The sequence below is a fragment of the Palaemon carinicauda genome, chromosome 33, assembly GCF_036898095.1.
Source record: "Palaemon carinicauda isolate YSFRI2023 chromosome 33, ASM3689809v2, whole genome shotgun sequence".
Classification (NCBI taxonomy): domain Eukaryota; kingdom Metazoa; phylum Arthropoda; class Malacostraca; order Decapoda; family Palaemonidae; genus Palaemon; species Palaemon carinicauda.
In genome coordinates this window covers 29,570,034-29,582,478 of record NC_090757.1, presented here as the reverse complement: position 1 = coordinate 29,582,478, position 12,445 = coordinate 29,570,034, and the positions used below count along the sequence as shown (strand labels likewise).

General features: G+C 35.3%; 1 protein-coding gene across 6 annotated transcripts in view; it reads right to left on the bottom strand.

The window, feature by feature from the left end:
• Positions 1–1,842: 1,842 nt before the first annotated feature.
• Positions 1,843–12,445, bottom strand: part of homer (protein) — a 455,167-nt gene continuing 444,564 nt past the window's right edge. For all 6 annotated transcript variants that reach the window (XM_068356886.1, XM_068356888.1, XM_068356891.1 and 3 more), the window contains 3 exons: positions 10,146–10,330; positions 9,713–9,870; positions 1,843–9,591 (listed from right to left, as the gene is read on the bottom strand). In XM_068356886.1, the coding sequence (XP_068212987.1) occupies positions 9,406–9,591; positions 9,713–9,870; positions 10,146–10,330 (529 nt within the window). In that variant the 3' untranslated portion in view covers positions 1,843–9,405. The remainder of the gene's footprint in view (positions 9,592–9,712; positions 9,871–10,145; positions 10,331–12,445) is intronic.

The window sequence follows — 12,445 nt, the reverse complement described above, 5'->3', positions numbered from 1 at the left end:
CGTCAGAGGGGGGCTCGGGTTCGTCCAGTCTGTGATGCCGCCTAATGAGTCCTATTACCCTCCTGTAGGCCGAAACTTCTGCTGCTGAACCTTCTACGTTGTTGTCCATTTCCTCCGTAGGACGCTCCACTGCCTGTGACAGAGGTCCTCCGACAGAGTTTGCCACGCGGGGGGAGGAATCATCTTGGAATGGTCCAACATCGGCGGCTCAGGGCGTAGGATGGGCATCGCCATCAGGACGGAGGCCTCCGTCCTGGACTTATCCCTGCTTACGGAGGTCCAGGTAGATGCGGGCTTGCTCGTCGAAGGGAGTTGCTTTTCTCGTTCCTGCCGACTCGACGTTGATTTGGAGGTCGGGACGCGGCTGCCAGACCGAAAGGGCGACTCTCTCCGCTGGGCGGATGGAGTTGGAACCTTCGCGGACTAATGCCTGTCCGCTGGGACCTGAAGAGACGACTCCCTCCGTCGATCGTATCTGCCGCTGGATACGTACCTCACTGGTGAGCGAGCCCTTGAGAGCCAGCTCGAGGAGCCCGGAACTGCTGACATCTCTAAAAGTTTGCTACGAGGGATGACGACCCATTCTTCCCCCGGGGAGCCACTTCTATACTTCCTCCTGGGGGATCTGGAGCGCCTAACCACGTGGCGAGATCGGGAGCGAGAACGAGAACGTCTCCTGCAGGACCTCTCACGGCGTCTTCTATGGTCCCTCGGGGCTCCGTCTTCTGAGGAGCATGAGTAAGACTCGACCAAGGAGCCCGACGACTTGCATGTTCTCACAGGCGGGCCTGACTCGTGCAGCATTGTTGGTGGGTCCACGCGTCGCTCGATGGGAAAAGAGGGCTGTAGCTGTAGGAAGACGGACGGAAACGTAGCTGAAGGCGCTGGAGGGGAGCGTGGGAGTTCCTCGATGGGGGACCAGGTTTCAAATCCTTCCTCCATCCTCAACGGAGACCTGAAGGGCGTCATCGGCGGCACCCATGCGGGGGAGTCTGACGGCAGCGAGTCTTCCTTCTCGGTGGAACCCTCGGTTGCGGAAGCACTTGAAAAACACGTCCACCAGGCGGGAGAAGAGGTAGGCACAGTTTTTCCCCACATAGGATCATCTGAGGAGACTGGCCCTGCTTGCACCAGGGTTCCGTCCCCCGGACATACTCCCGTCCCTCCCTCAGGCCCCCCTCACTTGCCTGGAATGACGCCACAACACCACTGTCCCGTAATTCAGACTCCTGGGGAAGGGCCACAGGCCTCTTCCCCGCAACTGACTTACCTCGTCCCCTACTCTTGGTAGGGGAAGGCGGCAGCGTGGCTCTGTCTGACGATACGCCCGGCGAAGCAAGAGGAGAAGAGACGCTCGGTTTCTTAGGCGATCTCTTAGACGCCTTCTTCTTGGTGCCGTAATGCACCCACTGCACCTCGTTCCAGGACTCGTACTCCGGACACGTGGCTGTAGGGGAACACACACTGCCCCTACACGAAGAACACAAGGAGTGCGGGTCAACTTCAGGTTTCGACAGGAAAGCACCACACGATTTACCGGCCATAGGCCCAGGACAACGACGGGGATGCTCCATTACGCACTAGTAAGGCACCGCAAGACACAGGAACACAAAGGGAAAGGATAAGGGAGAGCACAAAGTTACCAAGCATGCTCTCACCCAGGGTCGCCTCGGTGCGTATCACTCCCCCAGAGGTTACCCCTCATAGAAAACAGGAGTAGGGTAAACTACACAAAACTCTGGTCGGTTGGGTGGAGATCCCAGATACTCCTAAGAAAGTAGTTCGAGGTAAGTAGTCCGTGTTGGAACAACTCATATTTACAGGTCCTAATAAAATATAAAGTATTCTATAACTGTAGATAAGATTTTATTTCTTCTCTTATTCAGGGCTAACACTTTTTACAGCTTTGTACAGCGAACACACTTACTGGGTTGGCAGATGCAAGTTAATTCCTTAATGTTAATAACTGATACTAGCTACCATTCCATTATTACTGGTTTATATTTCAAGCTTCATAGCTTGAAATCAGAAACTATCATACAGCTACTTACCCAGTAATGTTTAGACCCATGAGATTCAATACTTTACCTGGCTAATATTTCACAAGTATTCTGAATATAATTTAAAAACTGAATATGACCGACCTTAGAATCACATACAGTAATCATTAAATTATACCACCCCTAAGAGTGATGACAAAATTTTACTATCAATCTGTTATCAATAACTTCTTCCAAATCCAGACTATGTTTAAGTCATTAGTTAGATTAGCCACAATTTAATTTATGATAAGTAAGGTTTGTTTGAAAAGTTTCATAGCATGCAGTTCTGAAGAAATTGATATGTACTGCACACAAGTGAAGAAAACCTGGCATATTGATTTGAACAATGAAAGTAACTCTTGAGCATTAATAAGAGATTCAAAATCTGTATTGCTATTAAATGATAAATTAAACATAAAAATACTTACTAACTAGTCCAACAAATAGAAAGACAATAACTTGCAACTGCCAACTCAAGAGCCCTAGGTGGTGAGTATTTAATAATAATAATCAGACACAAGGTACACACTAATTTGGGACACTTAATAAAGATGTGACCAAGTTTCTGAAAGCTCTGAACTAGAACTATGGGAGTTTTCATAGAGAAACAGGATTTGACACTAGCCACCTCCAAGGCTTCATCAGCTCTCCTTATTTATTTTACAATGGAACGCTGATGACCTAGATGTTCATATATTCATTTATATATATTTATATATTTATATATCAATATATTTATAAAAGAAAAAAATAAACTAATGGTGGCTCACAAGTAACACCTTAAAAAACCTAAGGAGACACTGTCTCATTATACTATAAATGCAATATTTATGACTGTCTTTCACATTTCAAAAAATCTTAAATGAGAACCAAAATAACCTGCCAAAAATTAACATAGTTGCCTCATGTCAAAAATATCCCCAGTAGGTATAAGTAACACGGCACAATGGTTGCTTGGCTTGGCATCCTCTAAAAAAGCAAGATATTAACAGTATCATCACATTAATAAAACATATAAAAAGTTTGAGCTTCTGTAAGCACATTATAAATTATATATTTGCTGTCCCAGATGAGGTAATGACTCTTGTTTGTGAACTTTCATATACAGTAGATACTGCTAGTCATATTATAGGCCCAGTATTTTGACTGCCTGCAAAATAAATTTGAATATCTAATAATCAACCGAACAGGATAGTTATAAGATTTAAATTATGTGAGAAAAGTAGAACCAGCTGGGGTACCTATTGCTCACTTCCAATATGCTTAGCTATTTCTTACCTGTAACTTTTTCCAGTCTTATACTACATGGCAGGCAATATAGAAAAGTTAACCTGTACACAAACTTTAGATAGATAATAATCCTAAAACTATACAATTCAGAAGTGTAAATCTTAGTGTAAAGATACGAAGATACACTTGTATCACAAGCTCTCAGATTTTTAGTAAACTTCTCAGCCAAGTACTTGCAATACATAACAAGTCTTCTTAATATCAAGTAATATTCAAGAAAAATATGTTAGTATCAAATGAAAAAATTTTCTTGAGTAACACAAAGGTGATATAAGATTATTGCAAAAATAGCAAAATTAATAATTTGATAGGCAATCGGATGATAACGAAATTAATGTTGATAAGGAACATTGGCCATTTCTTAAACAACTTGCAGTTATTTCTCCCAAGAAATCTTCATAAAAATTTGTGTATAGGCTTCATCAGTGTAAACAATTTTTTACCAGTCAATTCAAATTCAAGGGATAGGTTGAGTTTGTCTTGCTTATGTTAACTGTCCCATTATGTAAAGGATGATAATCATTACAATTATGTAGTACAGACATTGCTTGTGACAGCCCTCATAACATTTACACCTTAGCAACTAACAAAATTTTATGTACCTTTGGTGTTATTAGCTTACTGTCCTAGGCCATATTTGCAGTACAAAAATATAATACATAAAAAAGGATAATGTTAGAGCCATTACTTCACCAGGGTCAGCAACTTTGCATTTGGCTGAAAATAATGCTTTGGTGTAGCCTGATTAAATCTGCAGGAACTGAACATCTAGTTTACTGTAGCACACATGGTTTATGTAAAAACAACTTGAGTCACAAATTGACAATATCATGAGCGACCAAACAAAGAACACTATGTAACTTGTGAATTAGATAACCAGGAACTGATCTAGGGCCTGAAACACTAACAACTAAGCAGTTGATGAACACATGCAAAATACCCTTTAACATCTGATCCTGATTTCCTAAGAACACGAGATTTCATACTGCACTGCTTAATACATTTAGATGTAAGTATCTTACATAATATGAAAAATATCAAAACTGAATTTAAGACATTGTAGTTCATGTCTTTTTGTGCTCTGCTGTGACTATTTTTCATTGTATTTAAGGAAAAAAATTACTCACATTCATACAAATTTCCAAGGAAAAGCAACACTTACAGAACTTGTTGCTCAATGAGATTTTGACTGACGGCATCACGTAAGCGGAAGCCAAACAGCTCACTATGGAATGCTAACAGTAGTGAATTTTCTTTTGAATAAAAATCTTATACTATCATAAGTACTACAATAACAAATGCAGAAGAATGGCTCTGACAATAGGATTGAAAATGTTCTAAGCATGAGCAAAAGCTAATATAATGTTAGCAGCAAATAACTTTTACTAATATAGATTACAGAAGTACATTACATGCTGCATAATTGAAAAAAAAAATATATTACAATTTCCAACAAATTTTTGAAGAAACATGTTTGCACACTGTCAACAGTCACACAACATTACGATCACAAGGATGAGGGAACACAGAGCTGTGTGGGTCAGTTAAAAATAACTAACACTGACGTAAGGCAAGTTTCACATAGATTATTGGGTGTAAATTAACTTTGAAGGAAGGCTATGGAGAATAACTATATACTGTACTAGCTATGATGATTGATGTCAGAGCACCACTGTATTTAAGTGCAACTCAGCCATAGCATCAGCAGTTGACACTATCTTCCACTGATCCACATTCAACAAAATTTTATTTACATGACTTTTGAAATCTGCCAGTGGTTACTGTGCTTTCAATATGATCTAGTAATTGTATAAAGCCTTTAGTGTTGATCGATTGATTTCAAAGTACTAAAATCTGCCTACAGATTTTATGCACTTTGCCAACGAATCATGTTTGTCATACTTCTATGCTAAGAAGGGTTTTTTCCCATATTTGTAAAAAAAATGAGGTTTTCCTTTCAGGTTTGTAAATTTTTGAATACTGTACTGCAAATGTAACATTCAAATAATAAATCTAATGTCTAAATATTTTGGGATAAATATTTACAAATCATAAATACTGTAGTCTTTTTAAATGAATGTAAATTTGCAGAGAAAATTTCTTCTTAAATTTACTCACCTTATTTTTACACGAATAGCCGTCTTAAAATATCACTACAAATATTGCCGAATTCACTAAAAACATGAATATTACCCAACAGAGTTGGCTATTCAAGCTGTTACGTAATCAAAATCAACATACTGGCTGGTGTTGATCGCAAGGAAGCACAATAGCCTGTTAACAGTTAAAAAAATTTAAAGTTCATGAGGCAATTTTTTTCTGAGGTACACATTACACTTGATTTACAAGACAAAATTCTTAACATAAGAAAATTATTAATTAATTAAACTAATAATTACCACGGACCAATTTCCTGGTCTAGCTTAGTGCTCTTATGAGCTATATTGACTATAATAGAGCAGCACATTATTAAAACACATAAACACATCCATATTGAAAAGCATTAGAACAAATAACATAATAAAAAATATTGTACATTTAGAAACCAGTAAATAACATAGATTCAGATCTGTAACCTGAAAGTGACATACTAAATCTGGAGAGTGAAGTGACACATTTAGCTTACATTATTATGACAGACTTGACCAGATTTACTGGCTAACAAGAAAGCTACTCAAAGCTCACAAAGAAAATAATATGTACAATATACAACGGACATTAACTCAACATTTGTACTGACAAAACAAACCCTTGTAAGTTAGTAATAGAGCAGTATCCAAACAAACGCACGCACAGAATAAATAAATGAAAAAAAATATCTTGAAGGTTAGGTATATAACTAATCTTCACATCCATAAAAATGTATTAAGTACATACAAATCTGACTTTTTGCAAGCACTTAATAAATGACTGGGGTTTCACGAAATGCATAATAAACATAAATTAATAAAAACTTAAAACTAATCTATGAGAGTTCTTTGGGCCTCCAGCAGCTTCTTCTTAAGATACACGCTAACAAGAGACGACAAGGTAGTCGAGTGAGGACTGTATGGGAATTGGGATGGGAAAGATAAGCAGCAATATGAAATGGGAGGGGAAGGAAGGTAGGACGGGGTCATGTGGGAGTGGTTTCCAGGTTTGCAACATATAGAAAAATATGTTGAAATATAGGTAATGGAATTCTGTCATGCATTCATAAAAGAGTGAAGAATTGCAGGAAATAAGAACTTTGAAAAAAAAACAGCAACTTCAGAATTACCAAACTTGAAAGAAAATGAAAAATTGAATTATTATTATGAAGTTTCAGAGCTAATAAAGACTTATATCCTCATGGACATCTTGAGATAAATATTCTTTTCACCACAAGGTACTGATAAGTAAAGGAGACAGGTGATAAGATCAGCATCATTTGAGCCTTCTAGGAACCTACCTTCCTTTTATACATAAACATAAAAACAATTTAGTATTACTTAGAATCCCTACCTTCATCAAGTGACCTTGTGAAATGAATAATCAAACTATGCACTACCCAGAAAAAGCCAAAAAAGTGATTTAATTACTTATTCTCCTCATAACTATGGTGCTAACCTCATTTACAGTCAGCTTTTGATTTTCTTCAAGAAAAAGAATAAGAAGATAATAGCATAAATAAAAATAGAAATATATTAAATGGCTGAAGCTATTTCTTTCTGCAATGAAACACACACTGTGTTTAGCCACTCTTCTATAATCTCAAAAGGTTGGAAAGGAATTTCCCATAGACTTGTAGCTTAAAGCACAGATTTTAAGTGTCCATTAACTGAAATATGATTAAAATCTTACTATTAATTTTCACATAATTTCATAAACATATGCAAAATCATGAGTATAGATTGAATTTCTTATAATATTCTTCTTAGTTCAACCTCAGATACAAAGAACATTCATCATATGTAAATTCAAGTAAATATGCTGTATAAAAACTATCCATAATCTAAGGGTCTTTTCTTAAAAATGTTAAAAAGATTAAATGGATTCACAATCAGCAGTACATCCACACCAACGCACAAACGCATTCTCTTGACAGTTAGAAAATCTTTTAGCAATGTCATTATCAAAAACCAAAATATGAATCTTACTTGTGCACCTTTTTATCGTGGAGAAAAAAAAAGTCTTATAACCTATGTTTTGAACACTGCACTGTTTACGTGACATGACCCGCTTCTTCTATGAGGAGACTTTATTTACTAAAATATACAACCAACAGTAGTTTTACTTAATTACTTTTGAAGGAAGACCAGAAAGTCTCAGTGCTAATAGGGTCTAGTATCCTAAAAAGAATTCAACAATATGTTTAAATCTTAATACTGAACATGAATTCAACTTCTATTGTTGCATTCAACTGCCATTTGCTGCATTAAACTGAAGTGACTACTGTATATGTGAAGGGAAAATTCTACACAGGTGGGAAATGCAACTCACAACTCTGATGCATATCAATTATTAAGAGAATGTATTATAGATGTAAAAACTACATTATGGGAATTAGGGAACTGGAAGAAGGCAGGCATCATCATTATATCTATCTGTAATAAAGATTGTATAAAAATTAAAAATACAAAATTTATACTCAAAACTACAGGGAAAACTTCTCTCCAGAGGTATACTTCAGTTTGACTGAGCCACAAACATCAGCAGGACTGTTTTACGAAACAAAAAACATCAGCCTTAATGAATGAACAAAGTTATGTAACTTTAGGCAGCACACCTATACCTAGTCTTTTGTTTACCTGAGATCTTAATTACTGAAAACCTGTTTGAGAGTTCACTAGTACATTCTTTTAATTTTGGCAACAGTTGTGTCAGTATTTTTGAGCTCTTGAAATAAAAACATTGGAAAAATCTTGAATGTTAAAATCACAATTTTTTAATAAATTTATTACAAAATTTGTAAATATTACTTCTAAAATAAACATTGAACCTTCTGGCTTTACTATCCACAAGCCAAAAAATGAGAAAGAGGGAAGACTTTCAGAAGGCTTAATGTAAAATAGGATTTCTAGAATCTATTCAATTGAACACTCAATTTCAAGCAGCGGTGATGCATAATGGATAGAAGGAACTGGCTGGTTATTAGTGGAAAAGGCAAACTGAAGATCAAAATAGACCAGTGAAATTACACAATCCACTACACAGACTAGACACACACAAGCTAAACAGAAGAAACAAGGAACCAATTCTCTGGCCTAACAAGGACTAGTATGTGAAATATCAACTGCATTTAATTACTATCTTCAATGCATTTAAATAATTTTCTAGGTTACAAAGATAATATGAACTAAACATTCAATAGCAGGAGAGGGCGATTTTTACAGTAATGATAATGGCAGTTACGTTGTTTCGACTTTAATAATAAAAAAAGTAATATATTGATTAAAACTGATAGTAAAAACAAGCTGATGAGAATGATTAGACATAATTAATTTGAACAACTGTAACCAAGAACAGCTGTTAAATTTATTATCAACACTTGGCATATATCTATTATCAAATATTTACTTTTAACAAATTACATTTCTAATTTGTTTCAAGAAGCAAAATTATGATTTATAGTAGTTCTCAAACTCTACTCTATAAATAGTATAGAGATTTATGACAATATTTTATCAACACAAGATTATTGATAGAATTACAATTTTCCAGTAAAACTAAAGCAAGAAGCTACTTGTATAAAAAATTTTGCTTATGATTGATAATTCTACTGGCTGATGAGAATTGTCCCTTGTTCCTTCTCTTTAATGCTTCCCAAGCAAGACACTCCAGATCCTACCCTAGGCTCTGAATGATCATCTTTTCACAAACCAAGAAAATCAAGTAATAAGCAGCTGGGCTATAAGAATGGTAATGACTGGGTATGAAAGGTAATAAGTTAGGGTCACAGGGAAAGAAAAAGTGTAGCGTGTTTCCAGGTCAGAAGCAGCCATAATCCCCGCGCTTACTACACATGCCAGACAGCCTGGAGACGAATAGTTTTTTTCTGGCCAGTACTGGAGTGTTGCTGCGGAGGGGGAGGCGGCCCCCGACCTGACCCCCCTCAGGTGGTAAGTAGGTGGTTCAATTCATGATGAAGAGTTAATAAATCTTTTATACGTTCACCTAGCTGCATATTCACACTTTCAACTACACCTCGCTGACTGTCTTGAGTGGCCATTGCAATATCTAACTGCGACTGAGCACGAGATATTTCCATTCTTAATTGTTCATTCTCTTCACTTAGATGCTGAAAAATAATAATATTACTTTACTTTCCCATGTTAGATAGACATGTTGCATTGAATTATAAAAACCTTATTTTTCACTTGTTGCATTAATAGAATATATTCAGGAAATATATACTGTACCTGTATTTTATCTCTTTGATCCTCAGCACGAGCTCGCTGTAATTGTTTTTCAAGGTCATCAATTGTTCCTTCTCTTGACCTTAGCTCATCTTCCATGTTTTCTAAACGCGCTCGTAGAGATCCTACTTCTTTGACTAACTCGTCAGAATCACCCCCACCTATTAAAATATAATGTAGAACATCATGCTACTGCATAATTGTAAGTGCATATTACTAAACATACATTAAATGCAACATATATTATTCAAGGAAACACACAAGCTGTTTTCCAAAGGTAAAACTGCAAATAATGCTAGCATGTTTTCATTAAATGTCTTCACTCCTATTTTACAGTCTTCATAAATAACTACTTGCAAAACCAAGCTAACTTTGCCCATTTTTAATATAAAACTAATAAATTTATGCTCTTCGAAACAACAACAAAAATAATTACCTCTTCCTCCAGCTTCAAATTCATGAATTCGTGTTTTCATTCTACTATTTTCTTCTTTGTATGTTTGGAGCTGTTTTTTCCATTCCTCTACATTGGCTGTCGATTCTTGTAGTGCTGACGTCAATCTGGCATTTGTTGTTTTTAAAGAATTCAACTCTATTTCCCACTTTTTAGCATTAGCTGAGCTGTGTGAAAAAAATTAAATAAAAAAACTTTCAGTTATCAATTTACCATAAAAATAGATTCTTTATTAAGAAACAGACATAGATATTACTAATAATTACTCTATTAACACTGCTGGCTGATTGTTCAATGAATATTTTACAATTTTCCTTATTGAAAAGGAAACAATGAATTCCCAATTAAAACGTGGATCAAACAATAGAAACTAAGAAATATGTTTGAGAAATGTTTAAAAGGTGTAATACTGGAATGGAAAGGAAAGGCTTTTCCCCTGAACTGGCAGCAAGTTTCCTTTGGTCGTTGAACTGGTAATTTGGGTGGCAACCATGGAAACCTACATAACAAATCTGTAAATATATTCTATGCAAATCTATTTCACGGAAATTCTTTTCATATTAGGGGTTTCCAAGGGAACATAAGTTTTATACTGTACTGTATATATATTTTAAATATTTAAAAAAATTGTCATTTTTGGGCCTAAAATTTAATAAAGTTACAGTAATACCATATATACTCGTGCAACTTTTAATCTTGCAAATTTATACCCATAAAAAATTATTTTACCACGTATCTCGTGTATCAGGAGAATTCCTTTTATGACCAAATTTTAATAAACTATACTTTTTCCCCTCCACCTCTTTATCACAACTTCTACTTCAATAAGTTAAAGCAAATGAGAATGATAGAAGTATCGTTAGTAATACATACTGCTATAAACAACAGAAGGTGAAAAAAAACTTTTATTATGAACAACCTATTCAGTGCTTTACTATTACTGTACAGTATTTACAGTAAAATATTATGAAATAATTTTTTTGAAAAATATTTCTATATTCACTTCACAATGAATAGAAAGGTTCTTACAAAGGAGAACTACACAAAAGCGCACTGCATTTATATTATTTACAGTAAAATACTTTCGAAAAAATACTTTTAAAAATTTATTCTGTTATCAGCAGTAAAACAAATACTGTACACCAATGCCCTCGTATACAAAGCTTTGATAAACAAATTTTCGAAGATACAAATAAAATAGTTTTGTCCCATGCTTCAATTTACACACCAGAAATGCAAAATTATGAATATTTCTATCGGTAATTTTTAACTGTAAAATTATGTTTTAAAAGTAAAGGAAAATGATAAAAGTATTGTTAGCTTTATAATCGTTGCCTAAACGCATACAGCCAGAATAGCAAACCAAATGAATAACAGCTGTTTTGTTATGAACAGTCAAATTGGATAATTTTTCGCTTATACTTTGATCATCGTACGATGATAAAAAATTGCTGTTGTTATGTTACAAAGTAGAAATAGACCATTATTACAGTACAGTATACCATTTACTCGCTATGGAGAAAAATCCTCAATGATATATACTGCTAAATATAAACAAACTGTGGCGGGTAAAGGTGAGAAAACAATGTTCAAAGCTGCTAAGCTGTTTGGAATTGAGGAAAGCTTAGCCCAAAACTGAAGGAAATGATAAAAAAAAAATTGTATGAACTAATTATATCTAATATCTAATAGGAAAACAGCCAGTTAAAAAAATTGTAATACTGGAAAAGTGAGGGAGTAACGAGAAGATATTGTTGTCGTTAAGAAGTAGCACAATGGAATGACATAGGATGCTGAAAAATTACATACGGTGTCTAGACATTTTTAGTGAAAAAAAGTTTCCTGAAATTTTCTACAAAAAATAAAGCATCTTATAAATTACTTTGTTGAAAAATATATTAGAAAACCCCGTAAAGTATATTTAATTCTTAAGCTGTCAATACCATAGATTATGCCCTTGAAATGTAAAAGTAAGATTGATGATAGAAGGGCAATTGAAAGCATTACTATCTACCATTTTCCCTGCTTTTACTTTTTCCCTCACTTTTACCACCTATTAATATAGAAGCCTACACAACTAATGCAAATGTATTGTGAAAATGACCTCAGTAAAGGTCTTCAACAATTAACTTGTTATTCACATGTTCATGCTATTTTACTAAGATTCAGTCCTTTCTAATGTCCTAATTAACTAGACATATAAATTTTATATTAATTTATTTTTCTGCTGTTCTGCTCATTCTAGTTTATAATCTTGTTTTCACTTCCTATTTTATATTTAC